Here is a 25,360-nt window from a genome sequence, read left to right as displayed (position 1 = left end):
GTCAACATCACCCTGTCAGATGAAGGCTTTGATAATCTTTTGGGGTCGTGAGCAGGTAAGACACTGACAGGTTGGAAGCACAGGTATCCCTTCCCAATTCCCCCTCAAAGTCAGACAAAAGGAGAGGATGGGGGGGGATAGAAGTGTGTGAATGACAGGATCCATTAACCAGCTTGCTGACACTCTTAGGTAATGTGCACAGTAAATTACTGCATATTATTTCACTGTAGATTACTGTGCATTCACTCAAAAAATACAGCAAACAGAAAGTTACTGTGAAAACCACAGTAATCAGGCTACGAGTCACAGTAAGTAAAAATACAGTAACCAAGAATATACTGTATACATTTACAGTAACCACAAATGCACTGTAAAAAACATTGTAATAAGCAATGTACCGTAAAAATACAATAACCACCAATGTTCTGTAAAACAAAACATACTAACAAGTGTACTGTCAAAAATATAATAACCAACAATGTATTGTATGAAATCATAGAAACAAACAATGTACTGTTAATAACACAGTAACCGCAAATTTACTATAAAAAAAAATGTGGTGACAAGCAATGTCCTGTAAAACAAAATACAACAATGCACTGTTGTTGCTTTTTAAAAAAAATAAAGTAACAGGTGATGTACTGTAAAGAATTACAGTAAAAAAATGTACTGTATAAAATCATAGTAACCAAGCAGTGTACTGTAAAGACTTTCAGTAACAAACACGCACTGTAAAGAATCGCAGTAATAAAAATGTGCTGTAAAGAATTAAAAACCAATGTACTGCAAGGAATCACAGTTTAAATTGATGTTGTAAGCAGCAATGAACAGGCCATCGCAATCCACGTGCATCGGGGCATGCTGCCATTGGAGTGTGCCACATAGACGTATTCTGGACCACACCCTGTACATGTTTGAGTAATTTGGAGTAGATGATAAATTGATTGTGGAAATTATAATGACTTGATGGTTTCATGGCGAAGCATCAAAATGGACTGCACCACCACGGCCACCAGGTGTTACGTAGGTAAAAGCTTTTGATGCCCTAGGAGGTGTTGGAAAAAGTATGTTTATAATTTTTGTTGATTTTGCAAATGGAAATTGACCATGAAAGTTGGCGTGACCTACAATACACAATTCAGCTGAATTTAGGGAGCACGTAGATATATGGTTTAAAAAAAAATGGTCAGTTATTTGGCACCACCCACTAGTCATGTCTGGTGTGTGAGTTACAGGGGCCAGTCTATATCACGCCTATGAATTTCATTGACATAACAGTTATGGTGTGGGCACAGTGGCAAATATTTAATTAGACTGCCACCAGAGTGCCACCTAGTGGCAGACTGGTAACAGTTTTGTCAGCTATCCTCAGGAGGACACTGGCAGAAACTGTACCAAGTTATGTCTTAATCCGACCAACCAATGTTGAGATATAAAATACTTCAATTTAAACAGCACCACCTAGTACTCATCTGGCAAAATTTTGCACAGAGCCCCAGTGGCTTATGGGGAAGTAATTACCTGAGTTTCATCTCATTGGGACTGACCAATGTGATGATATGCAATACTTTGTGTTTTGAGCAAAATGTACAGGAAGTTCTTATTTAATAACTTGCGGCAACTTAATGATTTGAGTCTTGTTTGGAATATAATATCAGAATTCAGAATATCAAAATTCTTTCAATAACTTTTTGTTAAGCGAGTCCACAGATGCTGTGTGCAAAGTTTTGCGCAAATTGGTGAAATCGCTTGAGAGGAGCTGGAAAAAGTATGTTTATGACATATTCCAAATTTGCGAAAAAAAAGAGACAGAAATGGGCGTTGCCTATATCACGAGATTCAACCCAATTCAGTGACGGCATGGATATAAGGTTTTTGAATGTGCGACAAAGTATATGTGAGTTGTAAACCAAAATGCACTTTCCTTGATTATAGTGTCACCTAGTGGTGGATATTGAGGACAACAATACATTATGAACATTTTCGGCAGGTGTAACGTATATTCCAAGTTTGGTGAGATTTGGGGCTGAAGAAAATCACAGCACACAGTCATGTACTTGTCAGACATCACTGCACTGCTGTATAAATATTGTACAATAAAATAAATGTTTCTTCATATCAAAGTATATAGTTTATAATACATAATAGATATGTCACATTATCATAGTTTTAATAGTGTTACAATATTATATTCATGAATACAGTATTACTGTGAGCAGCAATGCATTCTGGGGGTACTGTAATTTCAGACTGCTCTAAGAAAACAGCCAAATTACATTACATTAATGTAGATATATCGATTCTTTTTCCTTTCCTTTTTAATTATTTTGTCTATTTTGCTATTGCTCTGTTCTTGTAATGTTCTGCTGTTGCGACAAACAAATTTCCCCGTCTGTGGGACATTAAAGGATTTCTGATTCTGATTCTGAAATTGTGACAGTAACATACTGTTTTCCATTTAAACAGTATAATACTGTAGAAAACAATACATTCTGGGCAATATTTTTGGGTAGCTTGCCATTTCCCATAAAAAAACTGTAATATACCGCAAGTACCATTGCATTCTGGGAGTGATGTTAGAATCAACAGCAGAGAGGCTACGCCAATATGGAACGGTAGACACATCACAACACGTTTGAGTCCTGAAGCCAACTCTGGTCTGGTCTGGTCTGGTCTATCTTTTCTTGGATCATTCAACTGAATCCCGCACTTTTCGAGTAAATCAAACAGTAAGTTGAACTACATTTTATTTGCCTGGTGAAGTTTGCTAACTTATTTACGACTATTTTTTATTTATTTTGTTAAACTGTGATTGCTCAGTTTCATGCTGTAATCTTAACTTGCCATGTGGTGACTGGCCGGCTACAGCATTAACATTTCTGCAACAAATAACTTCGTAATTTTGTTTTTTTGTTTGTTCAGCGATGTTACTGTTTGATTTGATGTGCTGATGTTAGCCAACTTTAACCACACAATAAGGCTGCTGCTACTGTTGAGCTCTTTGATTTCATGTTTGCAGTACATGTTTGCATTAACAAGAATCATACTAAAACATGCTAAAGCTCTTTTTGTGTGTGTATTGGCAGTTTTTATCATCTTTGGATTTGCTCTCAAAATGTTCTCATGCCAGGTCTGTTCCAGTGAATATACCACTCTATCTGCATATGTAAGGTGCATGAGAATTCAGAGGGATATTCCCAATTCAGTTTCCATGTATATCTTGTCTGACTACAAAAGATCATACATAACTTTTGAAGCATTTAAATCCCATACTTACAGGCATCATACTGTAAAGCAAAAATGCAAAAGATTGGAGGAGATCTATAGACAGGAAGGTGGCATTCAAACAGCAGAGTATCTAGTCTCATGGACACCACATTCTGTCACTACAATTACATTGTCCATGCTCTACAGTTGTCTGCCACAGTGGATGATGTTGAGAAGACCCTGACCCTACCCTCAACTCCTTGTCTAATCCTCCTCTGTATGTATTCAGTGAATGGACATACTGTATATTTCATATCAAATGAGCTTTACCATCTGTATCCTAAAAAAGCATGGATGTTCTTCAAACTAGATATAGAGATATTTATACAAAATTTTAAACAATATTGAATTTACTCTTATTTCAATTTTCAGGTGGAACAGAGCATGCTTTGCAATGACACACTGATTATGCTACTTCATTTCAAGCATACTGAATGCCTCAGTGATCCAGAGTCCAAACAATGTATAAACACCCAATCAAGACTGGAAGTTTGAGGTGGACAAAGTGGACCCTAAATTTCAATGGATAAAAAAAGAAAAAAAAGTGTTGATATATTCATATTCATTTCAAATGCTTGTCAGACAGATTAAACCTTAGCATGTTCCAACCATCCAGGCATGAGTTCTCATTCATTTACAATAGGTAAATAAATATGCAGACTCTTGGAACTGTCTTTCAGTATAATTTAATACATCACAATATAGAATGAAATGGTCTGCTAAACAATTGAACTAATGGAAACAAATGGTTGCATGGACCATAAAAATACATATACAATGAATGAATGTGAACAGTTTTATTTTCGTTACAATATACAATACTTAAATTATGTGCAATCAACTGACAACTAACAAACCACGAAAGGAATAGTGTTGTGAATTCTTCATGTTCAAAAACATTTATGTTGAGAGACTTATTTTGAAATTTTACTTTGAAAGGAAGGCTTATCCTACTTCCTGCTTTAATCAGGCATCATCAGTTATGTCAATGACTCTGGTGCAGAAGCAGTGCAGAAGTCACTGATGATGTAAGTTTGGGAGAATAAAGCATTTTGCCACATTAGCTCAACACAAAGTACTTAATCTCTTATGTGTTAAGCGCATGTGTAACTGCCTCCCATCGGCAGTTTAATTTCTAGCTGTCTGTCATGCCTTTTCTTTGGTTCCTACCTTTAGTAATTGTAATTTGATAGGCGGAACTAATTACTGCCGCACTTGTGTTCCACCCCTATTGTAATTAATGAAACACCTGGCATCCGAAGCGCCAGAAAAGACGGCAGAAAAAGTAAACAGCTACAGCTAAGCTAAGTAATAAAAGAGTAAACAGATAAAACATGAAGAAAGAAGACAACGAGAAGAATAAATAAGGAAGATTAGTCCCTCATAAGAGAAAGGCAGCCTACGAGGTATGTTAATTAAAAGGAAGGTTCATGTTTATTTGGTGAAGATGCAATAATTACAGGAATTCAGTAGCGCTGTTGTGATTGTTAACCAATGTCCAGCGTATGATTTTACATGCTATGTGTGTAATCTTTAAGTGCAGAAAACATCTTTTAAGTGAACAACCTTACATGATAGGTTGTGTAATTTGTGTTAAAGTGCAAACGATTTTTCTAAGTGAATTAACTACTTAGAGGTAAAGCTGTGAAAGTTATGCAATGAAATATGTATGCTTGTTTATACTGTGGGATTCCTGGTTGTTGTATACTGTAGTTGAGTTTATGAAGTGTAAACACCAGACAACATACATGCATTTCATTTATTTTATTCTTTATTATTTTCTCTCTTTAACCCAGTTCTCACGGGTTGGTTTGTATGGATTAAACCCAGTCTTCTAACCAAGACCTCGTGCCTCATGCCTATTCTTGGAGGGCGCTACAGTGAGAACTCGTAGGCTGCTCCACAGCATGAGTAGACAAGGACCGCGGTGCCAGAAAGCAGAGAGCCAGGGAGAGAGGAGATGATTTCCTGTTCCAGCCTGTGTGTCTCCTACCATCATCTACACCGCCACGCAAGAAGTTGCAGCCCCCATGGAAGGTCCAGGTTCCATATTGTGAATTTTTACCACAAATAAGAGACTTTAATAAGAGACTTTAACAAGAAAACAAAAATTGTGTTTCTTCAAAGGACTGAGACATTCTTGGTATTTTCACGTTACAAGTTAATGATCTTTACTGACTTCTGCTGTTATTGACGTTCATTGGATGTTGATACTGTACTCACCTGTCTATTGTGTTTACAAATGGGGTACTGCAAATATTATTAACAGCTGGTAGTATTAAGTTTAAGTCAGCACTTGTAATTTAGTGCATTTAAGGTGAATGACTTTTACTTAGTAACTGTTCATGTCAGTCTAAGTGAGTGTTCATATTCTTGTTGTTTATCACTTGTGGTGATTTAAGGGTCAAACTAGAAGTTCAGGTAAACCGTAACTAATCAGTCACAGCACTATTAAGAGCAAGTCACAGTAGTTCTTTAAATACGATAACTACCCTGCTAAGCTTTGTCTACCTTTTGCCTGACTTCCAAGCCAAGAAGACAGCACAGCAGCTCTTGTTAGAGCTTTTGCAGAGTCCATCAGTGCAAGTCGTCTTCCTATACCTGAACCGACAACCTTCAGCGGTGATCCACTCCGATTCAATGACTGGAAGGTTTCCTTTCAAACTCTCATAGACAGGAAAAACATACCAGCTGAAGAGAAGATATATTATCTGCGAAAATACGTTGGTGGACCTGCCAAGAAGGCCATAGAGAGTTACTTCCTGCTAGGTACAGAGTCAGCCTATAATGCAGCATGGACTATCCTAAAGGAGAGATATGGTAATCCATTCCTCATTGCCAAGGCTTTCAGAGACAAACTCGATGCATGGCCCAAGATAAGCTCCAAAGGCAGCATCAAACTTCAAGAATTTGCTGACTTTCTTTGCAGCTGTGAGGCCGCCATGTCTCAGATTAAGGGTCTTGAGGTGCTCAACGACTGCAATGAAAATCAAAAAATGCTTGCCAAACTTCCAGACTGGCTTACCTCAAGATGGAATAGAAAGGTCATAGAAGTGGACGAACAAAGTCACACATTTCCAAGTTTCAGTCAGTTCGTGGAGTTCCTTACACGTGAAGCCAAAATCGCTTGCAATCCAATAACATCTCTCCATGCTCTAAAACCAAGTGAAAATGAGAGGGCAAAGACTTCAAAGAACAGAGGTCCTGGAGCAAAGGTGCTGGCAACCAACTCAGAGGAGAAAGCTGCCACTACAAACTGTGACTACTGTAAAGAAACAGGTCACAGTCTACAGAAGTGTCGTAAATTTATGGATGAGACAATCCCTGAGCGAGTAAAGTTCATTCAAGAAAAGAAGTTGTGCTTTGACTGTCTGAATTCTGGCCATCGCTCGAAGGATTGTGACAACCGAAATTCCTGCGATACATGTGAGAAAAAACATCCAACTTGCCTTCACGACAATCACACTAAAGAAGAGAGGACATCAACAAGGACAAATAGAGCAAGAGACAGTGTCAAGTCAAGGGAAAGAAAGGTGGATAGCACACAGGATAAAACAGTAAGAATAGCATGTGAGGCAACATCCAATACAGTCATCCAGAATGTTAAAGATACCCATACTTCCTCTATCATTCCAGTGTGGGTGTCAGCTGCAAGTGAGCCAAATCGTGAAGTTCTTGTGTACGCACTCCTTGATACACAGAGCGACACATCGTTTATCCTGGAAGAAACAGCAAAGGCACTACACACAAGGAACGAACCAGTTCAGCTAAGGCTCTCCACAATGTCCTCAAGAAATGCAGTTGTGTCCTGCAAGAAACTGACTGGTTTACAAGTAAGAGGGTTCTACTCAGACAGGACAATTTCTCTGCCAGTGACCTACTCAAGAGAATTCATCCCTGCGAACAGAGACCACATTCCCACACCGGACACCGCTAAGGTATGGCCTCATCTTGAGCACATTGCGGATGACATTGCTCCTCAGCAAAGCTGCGATGTTGGCCTGTTAATCGGCTACAACTGTCCTCAAGCTCTTGTCCCACGACAAGTGGTGTCCAGTGAAGAAAATCAGCCCTATGCACTCAGAACAGACTTGCGTTGGAGTGTGGTTGGCTATGGCAACCCATGCATCGACTATGGAGATCCTATAGGAGTGAGTCATCAGGTAATTGTGAGGCAAGTGGTGCCAGATCCTCAGGCCTCTTCAAACCTCACAAATGAAGTGCACTATGTCTGTAGAACACAGATCAAGGAAGTAGTCTCACCAGCAGAAATTGTCAAGGTGCTAGAATCTGACTTTGTTGAAAGAGTGTCAGAGGATGGAAACATTTCTCAAGAGGATCTCAGATTCCTGTCAAAGATGAAAGGAGGCATCAGGCTCAAGGATGATGGTCATTTTGAGATGCCATTTCCATTCAAAAATGAAAGGCCCAACTTACCAGATAACAAGATATGTGCCATCCATCGTCTCAAGTGCCTAGAAAGAAAGCTGAAAAGAAACGAGCAGTACTATAAGGACTACCAAGCCTTCATGGAGGAGACCATAAGCCGTGGAGATGCAGAAAAGGTCCCAGACGAAGACCTCACAAAAACTCCAGCGTGGTACATCCCACATCATGGGGTGTATCATCCACAAAAGCCTGGAGTGGGGCTATCTTTTCAGTACACTGGAGAGGTTTGGATTTGGCAATAAATTCATATCATGGATCAGACTTCTATATACTTCTCCGGTAGCTGCTGTTCGTACTAATAATAATTTGTCCCCTTTTTTCGAGCTTAAACATGGTGCAAGACAGGGATGCCCCATGTCACCGCTTCTTTTTGCGATTGCAATGGAACCACTAGCTCTAGCTCTGAGGCAAAATACTGATATCAGAGGAATCAACCGAGCAGGAGTGGAGCACAAAGTCTCGCTTTATGCGGACGATATGCTACTATATATATCACAGCCCCTTTTGAGTCTTCCTAAACTAATGATCTTACTAACAAAATTTGGCAAATTATCCGGCTACAGGGTCAACATTCAAAAAAGTGAGCTGATGCCTGTTGGTACGAGTAATGATGGGACATCCTTACAATCACTTCCCTTTAAAATTAGCCTCAAAAAATTCAAATACCTCGGCATATGGGTTACAGATAAACATAAAGATCTCTATGCTGCTAATTATCAGCCCCTGTTATCAAACTTAAATCAGGATATCAAACGATGGGATCCCCTGCCTCTCTCTCTAGGTGGAAGAATTAATACAGTAAAAATGAATATATTGCCCAAGTTTTTATATATATTTCAGTGCCTTCCCATCTTTCTAACTAAGTCTTTTTTTACCAAATTAAATAATCAGATATCAAGTTTCATTTGGAACAAAAAAACGCCCCGAATAAAAAGAAGTGCACTTCAGAGACCTCGCTCAATGGGAGGGATGGCACTCCCTAATTTCTTGTATTACTATTGGGCGGTTAACATACGAGTATTATTATATTGGATGGATAACGATAATGATAACACAGACTCTGAATGGCTAAGTTTGGAGGGGGCATCTATAAATTTCACTTCTTTGAAAGCCTTACTGTGTTCCAAGTTGCCACTTACACAGCCCATGTCTAACTTTACCTCTAACCTGGTTGTTTTGCATTCAATCAAGATCTGGAACCAATTTAGAAGATCATTTGCACTTACAGATCTATCTCAGGCTGCACCAGTTACAATGAATCACATGTTTGTCCCATCATTAATAGATGGGGTCTTTGATATGTGGTCCAGAAAGGGTGTAGTATCACTGTCTGATCTGTATATTGATGGCAGCTTTGCCTCCTTTGAACAGTTGGTACAAAAATACCACATTTCCAAATCACATTTTTATCGATACCTGCAACTTCGAAATTTTGTATTCTCAAACTTTACATGCTCTCCCCTACGCCCTCCAACTGGCCTGTTGGACTCAATTTTTGACTGTAAACAAGTCACAAAATGAACTATTAGCACAATTTACGAAATACTATACTCTCATAACTTGACGCCTTTGGACCTCCTCAAAAATAAATGGGAGACAGATTTAAGTGAACAAATCACAGATGACACTTGGCACAAAATAATACAGGGAATTTTTTCATCTTCCATCTGTCTTAGACATGCTGTCATTCAGTTTAAAATTGTACATCGTCTGCACTGGTCTAAAGTTAGACTCTCTAAGATCAATGCTGATATAGACCCCACTTGTGATAGATGCGGGCGAGATCCAGCCACTCTCTTACACATGTTCTGGACATGTCCAAAGCTTTGCGCTTTCTGGCAGCCAATCTTTGAGACCTTTTCTAAGATTTTTGCGAAAAAGCTTGCACCGTCCCCACTCATTGTGCTTTTCGGTGTAACCCAGATAGACTCCCATCTGGAGATGTGGGAAAGGATGATGGTGGCTTTCTGCTCTCTCCTAGCTAGAAGACTGATATTATTGAAATGGAAAGACCCAGCCCCTCCAACATACAGTCATTGGGTTAGGGAAATCATGTACCATATCAAGTTGGAGAAGATTAGATACACAATCAGGGGGTCTACTAGAAAATTTTATAACATATGGCAGCCTTTCTTGATGTTTGTTGAAGATATGGAGGCAGACAATATAGTACTGTAAATTGTTGTCCTTAGTCATCTGTATTATTGTATTTCTTTTTTCTTTTTTTTTTTTTAAATTATCATCTGGTTATGTGGGCTATGTGAGTTCTGTATTTTGAACTATGTATTTCATACTGCGAACTCTGTATGTCTGGTATTTGGGGGGGGAGGGTGGGAGGGGTTTACGTTCTGTTGGACCTATGTTAAATTGTAAACTATAACTTGTAAAACTAAATAAAAATACCTTGATCAAAAAAAGCCTGGAAAAATTTGTGTCGTGTTCGACTGCTCTGCAAGGTTTCAAGGGACATCCTTGAATGATCATCTGCTGACTGGCCCAGAGCTGACAAACACCTTGGTTGGTGTCTTGTGTCGTTTCCGCAGAGGTCCTGTGGCGATAATGTGTGACATAGAACACATGTTCCACCAGTTTCATGTGAATGCAGATGACCAAGACTACCTACGTTTCCTATGGTGGGAAAATGGAAACCTTGATGCCCAGCCTTCCATCTATCGGATGAAAGTGCATTTGTTTGGTGCAGCTTCCTCACCTGGTTGCGCCAACTATGGACTAAAGCACCTTGCTGCTGAAGGACTAGGACGTTTCGGTGAAGACACCATCAAGTTCATTCAGACCAACTTCTATCTTGATGATGGCTTGTCAAGTGTAGCAACCGAAAGCCAAGCAATACAGCTGGTGAAGGAAGCAAGAGAGCTCTGCAGTATGGGTAAACTTCGGCTTCACAAGTTCATCTCCAACAACAAGGAAGTTCTGGCCACTATTCCCAAGGAAGAATGCGCTGTAGCTCCCAAAGACCTAGATATGGCACTCAGTGAACTACACATAGAGAGAGCACTTGGTGTACAGTGGTGTGTAGCGTCAGACGAGTTCCAGTTCAGGGTGGTTGTCAAGGAAAGTCCACTTACCCGAAGAGGAGTCTTGTCTACAGTCGCTTCTGTGTTCGATCCACTGGGATTTGTGGCACCCTTTGTCCTGTTGGGAAAGCAGATATTGCAGCAGATGTGTCGTGACAAGCTCAGTTGGGATGATACCTTACCTGATGACCTTCGACCTCTGTGGGAGTCTTGGCTTCATGACTTGCCAAACTTGGCTGGTGTAAGGATCCAGAGATGCTACACACCACCAAGCTTCAAGGTCCAGCACTATGAGCGCCATCATTTCTCTGACGCCAGTGTGTCCGGCTATGGAGAGTGCTCTTACCTCAGGGCAGTCAGCACATCAGGTGAAGTCCACTGCTCCTTAGTCATGGGAAGATCAAGGGTTGCACCCACTAAGATCACAACTATACCACGACTTGAGCTGTCAGCAGCGGTAGTAGCTGTCCGCACCAGTGACATGCTAAAGAAGGAACTGGAAGTTGACTTATCACGAGAAATCTTCTGGACTGATTCCAAGGTTGTACTTGGATACATAAATAATGAAGCCAGAAGATTTCATGTGTTCGTAGCAAACCGCGTGGAGCGCATCAAGCAAAGCACAGAGTCTGCACAATGGAGGTATGTAGCCTCTGAAGACAATCCAGCAGACCATGCCTCAAGAGGTCTCACAGCTGGGCAGCTCATAGCTTCAAACTGGCTCACAGGCCCAGACCTTCTCTGGCAAAAGGACCTACCAAGTCAAGTAGTCAAGGTGGGAGAGATCTCAAGCAATGATCCAGAGCTCAAGAAGGCCCAGGTTCATGACACTCATGCTAAAGAGGTGAGGTCGCTGTTAGATCGTCTCCACAAGTTCTCCGACTGGATGAGAATGGTGAAAGCTATCGCCAGACTCAAGCGCCTCGCCAAGGAAAAAAAGGGCCTTAAACCAAGGTCCTGTGAAGCCAGCAGCTTAGAAGAAAGGAGGGAAGCAGAGCTGGTCATTATCAAGATGGTTCAAGAAGCAGCCTTCTCTCAAGAGATACACTGCCTCCAGCGTCATAAAGAGATGCAAATCAAAGATAAGACCAAGTTGCACAAGTTATGTCCATTCCTTGATGATCAGGGTATCCTTCGAGTGGGAGGCCGCTTAACTCATGCTGCTCTACATCCACATGTGACGCATTCAGCAGTGCTCCCAAGAGACAGTCACATATCAGTATTACTTGTCAAGCATTATCATGAGAAAGTCCATCATCAGGGACGAGGAATGACTATGAATGAGCTCCGTTCCAGTGGCGTATGGATCCTTGGATGCAGCAGGGCAGTATCATCTCATATCTACAAGTGTACAAAGTGCAGGAAGTTCAGAAGATGTACAGAACAGCAAAGGATGGCAGACCTCCCACAAGAACGAGTGGAGACAACCCCACCATTCACTTACTGCGGGATGGACTGCTTTGGACCATTCTACGTCAAGGAAGGAAGAAAAGAGTTAAAGCGGTATGGGGTGTTGCTTACCTGCATGTGTTCCAGAGCAATACACATTGTAATGCTCGATGACTTGACTACGGATGCCTTTATTAACACTCTGCGTTCATTCATTGCTATTCGAGGGGCAGTACGTCAGTTAAGATGTGATCAAGGGACGAACTTCGTTGGTGCTAAACATGAGTTTGTTATAGCATTAAAAGAGATGGATCAAGAGGAGCTCAAGGAACTGGGATGTGACCGCACCATCAGAAGTGTTTTGATGTCGATTCTAGAACGGTCAACCAAACAACTTGACTGCTCCTCTCTACGAACATTCCTATATGAGGTCATGGCAGTAGTGAACAGCAGACCTCTGACCACTGATCACCTAAGTGACTCATCAAGTCCAGAGCCCCTGACACCAAACCACATACTGACTATGAAATCCACGATTATCTCCCCACCTCCAGGAAAGTTTGTCAAGGAAGATCTGTACCTCCGCAAGACATGGCGCCGAGTTCAGCTTCTTGCAAACACCTTCTGGACACGGTGGAAAAAGGAGTGCCTCCTAAATCTCCAACACAGACAAAAGTGGATCAAGGATCGCAGAAATGCTAAAATCAATGACATTGTTCTCCTTCAGGATGATGCTGCACCACGAAACCATTGGAAGTTGGCAAAGGTCATTGAAGTGTACCCAGGAAAGGACGGACGAGTGAGGAAACTCAAGTTGCTCATGAGCGATTCAACTCTGGATGGGAAGGGAAGGCGCATCTCAAAACCTGTTCACCTGGAGAGGCCCATTCAGAAGACAGTTACACTATTGGAAGCAGACTGAAGTCTTTGGTATCTTAAAACTCACTCTCTGCCATTCTAACAGTTGGTTCATTAATCAAATTGTTTCAGTTAATTAATGTTTATATGCAGTATGTTTGTCTTTCTAAGTCGCGCCAAGAAATCACTAATGATTGGTGGGAGTGTAACTGCCTCCCATCGGCAGTTTAATTTCTAGCTGTCTGTCATGCCTTTTCTTTGGTTCCTACCTTTAGTAATTGTAATTTGATAGGCGGAACTAATTACTGCCGCACTTGTGTTCCACCCGTATTGTAATTAATGAAACACCTGGCATCCGAAGCGCCAGAAAAGACGGCAGAAAAAGTAAACAGCTACAGCTAAGCTAAGTAATAAAAGAGTAAACAGATAAAACATGAAGAAAGAAGACAACGAGAAGAATAAATAAGGAAGATTAGTCCCTCATAAGAGAAAGGCAGCCTACGAGGTATGTTAATTAAAAGGAAGGTTCATGTTTATTTGGTGAAGATGCAATAATTACAGGAATTCAGTAGCGCTGTTGTGATTGTTAACCAATGTCCAGCGTATGATTTTACATGCTATGTGTGTAATCTTTAAGTGCAGAAAACATCTTTTAAATGAACAACCTTACATGATAGGTTGTGTAATTTGTGTGAAAGTGCAAACGATTTTTCTAAGTGAATTAACTACTTAGAGGTAAAGCTGTGAAAGTTATGCAATGAAATATGTATGCTTGTTTATACTGTAGGATTCCTGGTTGTTGTGTACTGTAGTTGAGTTTATGAAGTGTAAACACCAGACAACATACATGCATTTCATTTATTTTATTCTTTATTATTTTCTCTCTTTAACCCAGTTCTCACGGGTTGGTTTGTATGGATTAAACCCAGTCTTCTAACCAAGACCTCGTGCCTCATGCCTATTCTTGGAGGGCGCTACAGCATGCATTGTGCAGTCATAATGTTGGACAGAATTTGTTTGTGTTGCTAGCTTGTTAAGATATTAGCCTTGTTTAAGCTAACTCACTAGCTAATTACCCTCAGTATTGTGAGCACAGCTAATGTTTATTATTCACATGTAAATATGCAGGTCTCATTTATTTTCCATATGTGCATCTAGTTTGGGTCTTTTAATACTAACTAAGGAGTAATAACTCAAACATTGTTTTCTGTTTTATTCCAGCAACTAAATCATTATGCACCACAGTAAAAGAGCCTAAACTCAACTGATGGTTGACATGTGTTCTCTGACCGGAACCCTGTTGTGGCCAACTTCTCCACACATAAGTTTCAGAGGTCTAATCCTCAACAAAGGTCCCTCCAGCAAGATCAATTGGCTGCTGCAGAAGATGTCATCAGAAGAGCAGTCAGCATCTCTACCTCATCCTGAGATTCAAGACCAATCAGCGAGGCGTCACTGCACCCCCAGATGTCTTGAAGACTACATCCTTGCCTACAATCCTCGGCAACCTGCCCTTACCGCATTTCTGCCAGGAGCTGCTGGAACACATCTCTTCCTTCCTAGTGGAAGAAGAGGTAGATGAGGATAATCACAATAGGAAGGACGCTACACCTCCACCCACAAAATCACCTTCGGCACTTTGCCCTCATCTTACCAAACCATTCTACGGCTGGTTGTACGGCTACAACCCACACCTATGAGCCCAGGGCTGTGTCCTACAGCTATCTGCATGCATCGCAGTATCATCAGCCACACGTGATGGCTCCTTCAAATTACGGCCTGCCTCATTATGCTTTTGCGCCTACAGTAATAGCGCCCCTTCAGCATTGATCATCTGCTCCAGTGGTGGAAGATTTATTCTCAACTGTTCAGTCGCAACTGCAATTAAGTTAGACTGTAGCCCCACTTAGCTTTGGTCTGCCAATTTGCCCCAGCATATGGTGTGCCGAAACCCAAAATCCACAGATAGTTAAAGGGAGTTTGCTAACTTGAGGCTTTAGACAACCTGCTTGAGCCTCTTGTGGATCTGACTGAGAAGTACAAATATCATGTGCTACTTGAGCACCTCAAACTGCCTGAAGCACAGATGATAGACCAGTCCTGATGCCACCATCCATACCCATACACAACTATGCAGGCCTTACAGCTCCAGTATGGTCAGCCACACCAGCTGGCACAAAGTGAAATAACAGCCATTTATCCACACCTGATGTTAAGCCTGGTGATGCACGTACCTTTCAGAGCTTCGCACTACGGGTCAGCCTCCTGATGAGTATGCTGCTCTCCTTAGAGGGACCTGGGAGTATGGAGTTCAACTGCTGCTCTCATGTACGTACTCAGTAAGCTACCCAAGTACCACAGAGATGGGTTCATTGAGTATCTACAGCTACAAGGCGAGCTCAGCAGCACAAGCCTCAACCCCTACAACCTGCAGGGCTTGAATGGATGGCTTCAAGGTAAAGCCCAGAAACAGCGCCTGTCCAGCAGACTGGTGCAATGCTACCAACAGAGAAACCTCAAGGTAATGGTAAGGAGAAGATCCTAGTCCAGAGCAACAATCAAAGTGCAGCTGTATATCATGGTGCAGAGCCCACTTAACCGAACACCTCTGGTAAACCCACACCATCAAATAACAAGAAACCATTCAAAATACATTGCCTGTGCTGCGACAAGAGCACTGTATCAGTTGCTGTCCCAGTGTTAAAGGGCAGTCAGTGGCAGACCTGGACAAGTGCATAACAGAAGGAAATGTGCATGTGAATGGTGAATGTGAGAATCTTGCCCTTCGCACTGTGCGGACAGACATTACACACCTCAGGGGCTCCAAGATCAGCTTTGAAATCTCTTCCAAAAGTAACCCACAGAGACACTACAAAGTACAGGGAGCATTTACTGCTTCAGGTCTAGACCTGATGGAACAGTACAGATGCTACGAAGACGATAAATTCACTTATGCAGGGTCCCATTGTTGCCATTCTTCAACGCGTGCCCGCTGATGTTGCTTTGGTCGGATCATGTACGCCTTATCACTGCCACTAAGCCAATACGCAAAGGAACAAGTGGAGAACCTATAGCCATCCATACTGCCCTTGGGTGGACCTTGTAGGGGCTAAAGTCGGTCTGCCAGCACAGACTTCAGTGCAGCAGTGCCTCTTTACGTCAGTTGCTAACCCTGAACATCTCCTCTACAGGAAAATCGAAAGATTATGGCAACTAGACATCCTGCCATTTCGAAATGAGAAAATGGTTGGTCGTTCTCATGAAGATCAGAAAGCCATGAGCCTTCTGGAGACCAAAACCTCATCATGTTGACATAGAGGGAGTCTAGCGTTATGCAACCCCCCTTGAGGAAGACAGGAGCACCTAAACTTAATAGTTCCACGCATTCTGTCATAGCTCACCTGAGGGCCACCGAGAAGTGGCTCAGGAAGGATCTGGAAAAGGCAGCTGTCTACTCAACTGAGATTGACAAACTTATCAAGGCTGGATACGTCAAGAAACTTCTACCTAGAGAGGTTGATCAGTCTGCAGAGTCATGGTATCTCCCTCATCATCTGGTGTGACATAACAAGTCACGGCTGGTATTCAACAGCTCATTCAGGCACCAGGGCATCTCTATGAATGACCAGCTCCTACCTGGACCCACACTGGACCCACTGCTGCTAGGTGTTCTTCTATGGTTTGGACAGCATCAGGTTGCAGTGAGTGGAGATATCTGCGCAATGTTTCACCAGGTCTGCCTTCTGCCTGGTTAATTTGGAGGGATCTGCACTGTGAAGACCCACCAGATGTGTATGAATGAAGTAGTCTATGTTGCCATCTTTGCCTTGCAGCAACCACCAAGAAAGCCATCCTGATACACTACAGTCGGTGCTGCAGGGTTTCTATGTCGACAATTGCCTTGAGAGCTTCCCCACCATAAGTGCAGCCACGCAGAGAGAAAACCAGCTGAGTACACTGTTGGCTGAAGCAGGGTTCGATCTAAGACAGTGGGCGAGTAATCAAACAACTGTGATTGCTCACCTTCCCACTGATGCAAGATCTTCAGCTACAGAGCAGTGGCTTAACCAAAGCCGAACTGACCCACTTGAGCCTACCTTAGGCCTTAGGTGGAACTGTGCTGCCGATACTTTTGGCTATCAATGCCGGCTCATTGAGCATGCAGCTCTGACTGTGAGGACAGCATATCAAGTAATTGGCCAGCCAGTATGATCCTTTGGGGTTTATTGTACCATGTACAACACGTGCCAAGGTGCTCATTCAGCAGCTCTGGTCCAAACAGTGAAGCTGGGATGACCCCAACTTACCTCCAACCTTACGACAAGCCTGGGAAGCCTGGGAGAGTGAGCTGCAACACCTTGACAGAGTATTCATCCCCCACTGTTATCTGTTATTCACCAGTCTCTGTAGAGGGCGCAGATCCAGAGTATGAACTGCATGCCTTCTGCGACACCTCCAAATGAGTATATGTGGCAGTGGCCTACCTCACAGGGCAAGTAGGAGACACCATTCACATCACCTTTGTAGCGAACAGTCTATGCCCGCCTCGAGCTCTGCGCTGCATTGTCTGGAGCTCAACTGGCCAAACTCATAGAGACTGAGATGATGCTCACCATCAGGCAGACAACCTTGTGGTCTGACTCCACCACAGTACTGGAGTGGCTCCAATCAGACTCCTGTAGATAGTCAAGGTCTTTGTTGGAACCTGTGTGTCAGAGACACAGGGGCTGACTGACCGTCAGGCTTGGCGATACGTGGACACCCACAGTAATCCAGCAGATGACATAACTAGGGGGAAGTCACTCTTGGATTTAGCAGGGCTTGGTCGTTGGAGCCAAGGGCCCTAGTTCTTAAAGCAGAGTGCTGAACGCTGGCCAAAGAAGCCAGAGCAGGCAACATCAGTGAGCACTTCAGCGTTGAAAGGCATCACCTTCTGCTACTTCAAGGTAGTACAGTCTGACCATGTCTGGCCAGCCTTGCTCCAGAATGGGACTCTTCAACATGACTGCTCTGGGTTGGAAGGAGGCTTTGAAGGCTGTAGAACCCAATCATAGTAGTAGCAGGAGGATGTTTCAGAATAGTTAGTGTGTCTGTATAGTGGCTCGGAGATTTTTCATTCAACCATACCAGTTTGACCCATAATGGGACCCAGAAGGAGAGGCTCCTGAAGAAGTACAGACTCTGCGGCTGCAGCACGATGTTTCAGAATGGTTAGTGTGTCTGTATAATGTTAGTTTGTTCCTATGTGTTGTTACAGTTACTACCATGTAGCTAATGGCTAACAGCTAGTGAAAGTTGTGTTTGTCTCCAACACAGTCTCCAAACTCTTGGACACTGTTCACATAGTCTCTGTCTCCAGTCTGCACGTTTCCAGACTTTGTAGTGTGACAACCAAGCTCCATCTTATTATTAACATTAAACTCACTTCAAACGCCATTGCATAGCGGACCGAAGCGGAGCTAACTAGTTAGCCAATTTCCAGCTGACTTCACCATACTTGTAGGCATCTGTAAATACTATCAAAACATGGCGTTACTTCAACACTTACCTGTGGCTCGGGTGCAGTTGCTGGGTCTGGTATGGTTGGGACTGATCCTTTTACAGAGGTCAGTGTCGAGGTAAAGCCAGCTTTGTACAGACTCTTGTTACTGAAACAGTCTGACGTGAAGTGGTTAGCACACGTACAAGCTAACACAAACCGCAACTGGTACGTTGTCTCTGAAATATGAAACGCAACCACTGTCTCCTCTGTTCCTACAGAATATAGTTTTGTTACGTTATGAAAGGAGTTGGCGGGCTCAGGGAGGACCAGCTCATATGTGTGTGCATATATGTGAAAATGTGTTTTTCATAATATGGGACTTTTAATATGTATGTATGTATGTATGTATGTATGTATGTATGTATGTAAATAAATAAATAGATAAATAAATAAATAAATGAAAAAAAATCTTTGTCTTGATTTGGGGCCCTCTGAGGGCCAGGGAGGCCCAAACAGCCCCTTAGTTCAGGCCAGTCCTGTTTGCAGTAAACTGAAACAAGCAAAACCACTGCTATGGTCCATAAGAACATTTTGGGATAAAGTCCCTTTAAAAAACCACAGAATGTCAAAGTTTAAGGGGCTTATAATGGTGATCAGTCTTCAAGTTTTTGGAAAGAGAATGTTTTAAGATAAGAGATGCAATTTCACTAAGAAACAGACAAAACAAAAAAGCAGGCATCATTAAGTAACCATATGTGTTGAAATATTGTTTTGCATTGTGGAAATAGGAATGTAAAATTCAGAATAATGTATTACTGTGTACACTTGATTACAATATTTCCTTTGTCTTTTTGTCTTCTATTTATCTCTCTCATACATAAACACACTCACACAGCCCTTTGTGATGTTGACTGGGACACCAGTGTTCCCAGGAGTTGTGATGTGATTTGCCATAGAGCTCAGTTTCCTTTGTGAATCCCCCTATGGAGGTAGAAGACAGCAAGCAAGGTGAACTGGACTGCTGACCCAACAACAGTGAGTGTTTGAGTTTTTTCCCCTGGGAGGCTGCGACAGCATGGACCATTTGTGTGAATCCACAAATCACACTCGGCCACTCTCATTACCTTACTGTTTGTTTCATCATTTTTTTTCTTGATGTCTAAAGTTCAGATGCGCTCAGATATATCTACATAGGACAGCCTCACATTTATTCTTCAGTCTCTATGTTGTGAATAATACAGTCTCCGCTTTTCATCATCTCTATTTCATACACCAAAGGATGATCAAGGAGAAGTCATCATCTGTTCTCTTTTTATCTCTTTACCTCCTGATATTGTTTTTATGTTTGATACACTCTAACAAGTGAAACATGGATGTTGTTTGCATTACATCATTTTTTTTAAAGGGGAAACTATTGAATAATTGCACTTTTGACAATTAAATCAAGAGAGTTCCTTGCTATCTTTTGATTTTCTACTAAGTACATGAATTATTAAGCAATTTCAAAATGGTCCGTGTACTATATCAGATGTATTGATATGAGTATTTTTGACTTTTATATGGTCGGTCATGTACTTTAATGTTAGATTTAAAAAGCTGTGCATCTCTAGCTTAACACAAACAATTAAATGATGTTGATATTTAGGTTGGTCTTGAACGTGTTAGTTTCTGTCAAAAAAGGGGCAAATTTTAAGCTATATCTGTAGGAGGTTTAATAGTTCTGATGTCAATCATTTTAGCTTGATTTGTTTGGTAATGTTAAGCTAGCTTAACCCGCATGGCCAAGTTGAGCCTGGATGCAGAGGCAGGCATGTCCAGTGGTGGAATGTAATGACACACATTTACTCAAGTACTGCATTTAAATAACATTACTAATTTGAGGTACTTGTACCTCACTAGTTCATGTAATGTTCATTATTTGTTTTACCTGTAAAATTACAAAGTTTGCAGATAGGCAATCTTTGTTTATGTTGTGAAGAGTAGTTAAGTTTGCCGATTTGGTTCAGACTACTGCGCTTTACGTTGGCTGACACATCATATCATATATCATATCACACGGTGTTTGCTGATGTGGCTGGCAGTTAGAAAATATGAGTAATGCAATGAAGCTGTGCTTTCAACTATTTGTCACTTTATTCTGGAAGGATAAATCGCAAATATAAATGGTGAAATTAAAACATTAAGAAAGGTGGGAAAGGTTTATATAAGTGGCTTTATATAAGGCTGCTAATATGTTTGAATTTAACAACAAAACACACACACACACACACACACACACACACACACACACACACACACACATATATATATATATATATATATATATATATATATATATATATATATATATATATATATATATATATATATATATATATACACTGCTCACAAAAATTAAAGGAGCACTTTAAAGAAACACATTAGATACATCAGATCTCAATATGAAGTTGGATATCTATACAAATAATGACAGGGCAATGTCTTAGGAACAAAAGGATGCCAAGTCTTTTAATGGAAATAAAAGTTTTCAGCCTACAGAGGGCTCAATTGTGTAGACACCCTAAAATCAGAGTGAATGTTGTGGCTAGTCCATTTTTTCAAAAACTTAATTTCTGCAACTCAAAATGCTTTTCAGTATCTTGTGTGGCCCCCACGAGCTTGTATGCATGCTTGACAACGTCGCAGCATGCTCCTAATGAGATGACGGATGGTGTCTTGTGGTATTTCCTCCCAGATCTGTGTGAGGGCATCCCTGAGCTGTTGTACAGTCTGAGGAGCAACCTGGCGGCGCCTAATGGACCGAAACATAATGTCCCACAGATGTCCTATTGGGTTTAAGTCAGGGGATCGTGAAGGCCATTCAATTGTTTCAATTCCTTCATCCTCCAGGTACTGCCTGCATACTCTTGCCACATGAGGCCGGGCATTGTCGTGCATTAGAAGGAAACCAGGACCTACTGCACCAGCGTAGGGTCTGACAATGGGTTGAAGGATTTCATCTCGATACCTTATGGCAGTCAGAGAACCATTTCCTAGGCAGTAGAGGTCTGTGCGTCCCTCCATGGATATGCCTCCCCAGACTATCACTGACCCGCCACCAAACCTGTCATGTTGAACGACGTTGCAGGCAGCATAACGTTCTCCTTGTCTTCTCCAGACTCTTTCACGTCTATCACAGGTGCTCAGGGTGAACCTGCTCTCGTCTGTGAAAAGTACAGGGCGCCAGTGGCGGACTTACCAATTCTGGTGTTCTTCAGCAAATGCCAGTCGAGCTCCACGGTGCTGGGCAGTGAGCACAGGGCCCACTACAGGATGTCGGGCCCTCAGGCCACCTTCATGAAGTCTGTTCTTGATTGTTTGGGTAGAGACATTCACACCAGTGGCCCTCTGGAGGTCATTCTGTAGGGCACGAGCAGTGCTCAGCCTGTTCCGCCTTGCACAAAGGCGCAGGTATCGGTCTTGCTGATGGCTTGAGGACCTTCTACGGCCCTGTCCAGCTCTCCGAGAATAACCACCAGTCTCCTGAAATCTCCTCCATGTTCTGGAGATTGTGCTGGGAGACACATTAAACCTTCTTGCTGCAGCACGTGTGGATGTGCCATCCTGGAGAAGTTGGACAACCTGTGCAACTTCTGTAGGGTTAAGGAATCGCCTCATACTGCCAGTAGAGATAATTACTCAAGCCAAAACCAGCATGAGTGAAAAATCCGCCAAAAAAGATCAAGAGGGAGAAACTTGAAATGACCTCCACATGTAAAACCAGTCCTGTTTTGAGGGTTTTCTAATTGTTGCCACTGTGGTGCACCTGTTGTTAATTCCATGAACACCAATACAGCTGAAAGTGATTAATGATGCCCTCAGCTGCTTAACCAACCAGAAAATTATCAGACAGGTTTAACTGATTTCATGCCAGGCCCAATAAAAAAAGTGTCCCTTTAATTTTTGTGAGCAGTGTATATATAATATGTGCTGTTTTGTCAAGTGTACCATAAAATAATTGTATTAATTTGTATACATGAAGTAGGATCAAGCTGTTTTGCTTTCATTATTTTGATTTGTTTTTAGTGTGACATGGTGTGTTCAGTAAAAGTAACTTTTACTGTTATCTATTTTGACAAAACAGTCTCCTGCAACCAGAGGAGAGGCAGTGTGCCAGTGTGGTGATGTGAAGAAAGACACCAGGGAAATTGGATGCCAAACGGACTGCCTTGTGGGGAAAAGGACCGTGGCCACACAATGGTCCAAAAGAACACTTACCAACAGAAACAGTACAGGTATATGTAGCTATCGAGTTCTTACTTTGACTTTTCAAATGTCTGTCGTGTTGCCATATTCCAATGAACACTGACTGAAAAAAGAAAAAAAAGAAATGCTCTAATGGAAGAATCTCAGTTGAATGAAGGGGTCTGCAACTGATGTTTAGAATCTTTTACTGTCAGTGGCAGCCCTATAGGATGTATTGAAAACCATACTGTCAGAATTTCTAAATACCTGGGTATACTGTAATACCTTTATACCGCCCAAGCCTACTCCTGCCTCAGCCCATCCCAAGACCAGAGGCCCAGCAGCCTACATTTTAAGTTTTTAAAAGTTGTGACACACACAAATATGTAATTATTCAATAATTTATTTATTAGAAGTGCATTATAACATTGGATACATTTTTAAACAAATTAAAAAAACCCCAATATAAATAAACTAAATAACTACTCAAAATTTAAATGGGGGGTTTAAAACCAGTGTGCTGCCCATTTTCATCTGGGTACTCCTGATGCATACAGAGGACAACACAGGAAGGGATGACAAACCGGTTGTCCTTGGTAGGTTGTCTATTGTGTGATCAAATTTGACACCTTGGACCTGTCTTTCATAAAGCATGATAAACATGTGTTGTCTTTATAGAAGAAACCAAGATAAACTTGTTTGATGTACTAAACAAAAACAGCCTTTCCCTCCACATGTTGTCATGTCTTACAGATTGGAACTCAGAAGATGAGTTTGACTCATCAACCTGTGGTCTGCCTCATCATATAGGCTGAATGGATGGACAAGAAAATGGACAGAAATTTGTTTTTATTCCATGGAGCTTTCATCTCCACACAGCTATGTTTTCAGAAAGAATAATCTAGTGATTATGTCCAATCATGTGCATTTAATATATACACATCTATATATCAATGTAATGTACACACTGGTTGATTTATGTTTAGAGACCCATGTGAAAAACATCTCCAGAATGAACCAGTCTTTATTGTTAGCAATCTGTCCTACATGAGAGAGGATATATGGCTGAGGAAGATGAGGGATTAAAATGGTTACAGTCAAGCAGTACTCATGTGCTTTGAGTGTATATAAAATACACTGTTTACATTAGTCGACATCACTAATATGATTGTCTAAACAGTGCAAGTTTATTCTCGGGTATTAACCTTACTGGTCTTTGCTGTTGATCAAACAACATGCCTTTCAGTGTAATTTCTAAAACATCCAAAATCAATAAAAAACACATTTTATTGTCTAACTTACACAGATCTGTCCTTTGCCTCCAGTGGCCCATGGTCTGCCTGATAAATGTTCAGGGCATTCTGCAGGGAGTAGGGGTTCAGGCAGACTGGCTCAAGGCCTGGATGAAGAGTCATGCAACGTGGCTCTTCAGTTAGCTCTCCACATCAATTCTGAACCTACAGGAGTATGTGTTAAAGGTGTTTTAGTGCAAGACATCTAGGATTCTGCTGGTTATGTATTCATTATTTGAATCATTACTGTGAAAAACAGTCTCTCTTTTCATACAGCATTAAGCTCTTTGCAGCAGACATTTTCCACCTCTGTGGGCATGGCTCTGCATTCTCCACATGCACACCTGCACAACAACATTATGAAGCATGTTACAACAAAAATGACCTAAACAGTTGAAGCATATTGTCTTACTCAGCCTGTGTGTTCTAATGACATTCAGCAATCCACAAATTAATCAGAGGACAGGTAAGTAATTTAGTAATATTAGTAGTATTCATACTAGTACTACCTCTATTAGGTATACACAAAAACAAATATAGAAATGAATGAAAAGATAAATCATAAAAACAAAGTATTGTATAATCTGTGGACAGACAACTATCTGGTAAAGTGTCAAAATACATTTAGTTCTTTATTATTACCTATTGATAGCCTAACTGTATTTGGCTAGGCTATAACATTACTAGCCAGTAATACATATTGCTAAATTGCATAATTGGGAGAAATAAATTACCATTCTGATGGAGACTGAGGAACGAGGTTGAGGACTATCGGTGTCTGGCTCAGAATCAGTTTCAGGCTCTGATGGCTCAAACAGGTAGGGCTGAGTCTGTCCAATGAGCCTGTCCAAAGTTGTGATATTAATGAGGATCACTCATCTGAAGAACTTCCCATTGATCTTGCAGAAATTGGTTCAGGTGTAGATTCTCACAATTTAATTGAAACAGATGTAGAAAATGAGAACCTGCAAGAAACAGTTATTCAAAAATTGGCCCATGTTCTTCTGAAATTGGAGATTTACTCACATGTACCAAGCACAACATTTGATGACTTCCTAGAAGAATTGCACTTTATTTTCACCTCTGCTGTAGTACCCATAACAAACAGTACAGCGTTTGACATCAAAGAGCATGACCTTCATGTTGATTAATTAATAATTGATGAGCTGAGCATTACTATTTGTACTCATAATCCCTTGGTAAAAGCAATAGCTAAGAATAGTCCACTAGCTTCAGCTTTCAAATGTAAACAATACTACCAGGAGCATTTTAAGGTTGTGGAACCTTAACTTCAGAGCAGAAACAAAGAAGGTCATCAGCTACACATAACAGCTCAGGAAGAAGGGCTAAACTGCTTTGGTGTT

General features: G+C 41.4%; 2 protein-coding genes and 1 long non-coding RNA gene across 5 annotated transcripts in view; 2 read left to right on the top strand and 1 right to left on the bottom strand.

Moving 5' to 3' along the window:
- The window catches only part of LOC119017139 (retinoic acid receptor beta-like), a 246,919-nt gene that overhangs the window by 206,303 nt on the left and 15,256 nt on the right, over positions 1-25,360 (bottom strand). The gene's annotated exons all lie outside the window — the stretch shown is intronic.
- LOC119017140 lies at positions 4,385-23,957 on the top strand. The gene is made up of 4 exons (XR_005074349.1): positions 4,385-4,673; positions 5,064-5,304; positions 22,604-22,754; positions 23,458-23,957. It is a non-coding gene; the product is annotated as an uncharacterized LOC119017140 (long non-coding RNA).
- Positions 10,141-18,178, top strand: LOC119017137. Of its 3 annotated transcripts, none has more exons than XR_005074347.1 (2): positions 10,141-13,503; positions 14,220-18,178. XR_005074347.1 is itself a non-coding variant. In XM_037093588.1 (2 exons), exon 1 carries the CDS (start codon positions 10,276-10,278, stop codon positions 13,060-13,062), a length of 2,787 nt encoding a protein of 928 aa, XP_036949483.1. In that variant the 5' UTR covers positions 10,141-10,275; the 3' UTR covers positions 13,063-13,070; positions 14,220-18,178. The 3 variants fall into 3 exon arrangements, 1 of the variants encoding a protein (XP_036949483.1); XR_005074348.1 differs by lacking the exon at positions 14,220-18,178 and adding an exon at positions 13,894-13,962; XM_037093588.1 differs by having other exon boundaries at positions 10,141-13,070.

This window comes from Acanthopagrus latus, chromosome 3 (genome assembly GCF_904848185.1).
Source record: "Acanthopagrus latus isolate v.2019 chromosome 3, fAcaLat1.1, whole genome shotgun sequence".
Taxonomy (NCBI): Eukaryota; Metazoa; Chordata; class Actinopteri; order Spariformes; family Sparidae; genus Acanthopagrus; species Acanthopagrus latus.
This window is presented reverse-complemented; position numbering and strand designations above follow the sequence as displayed.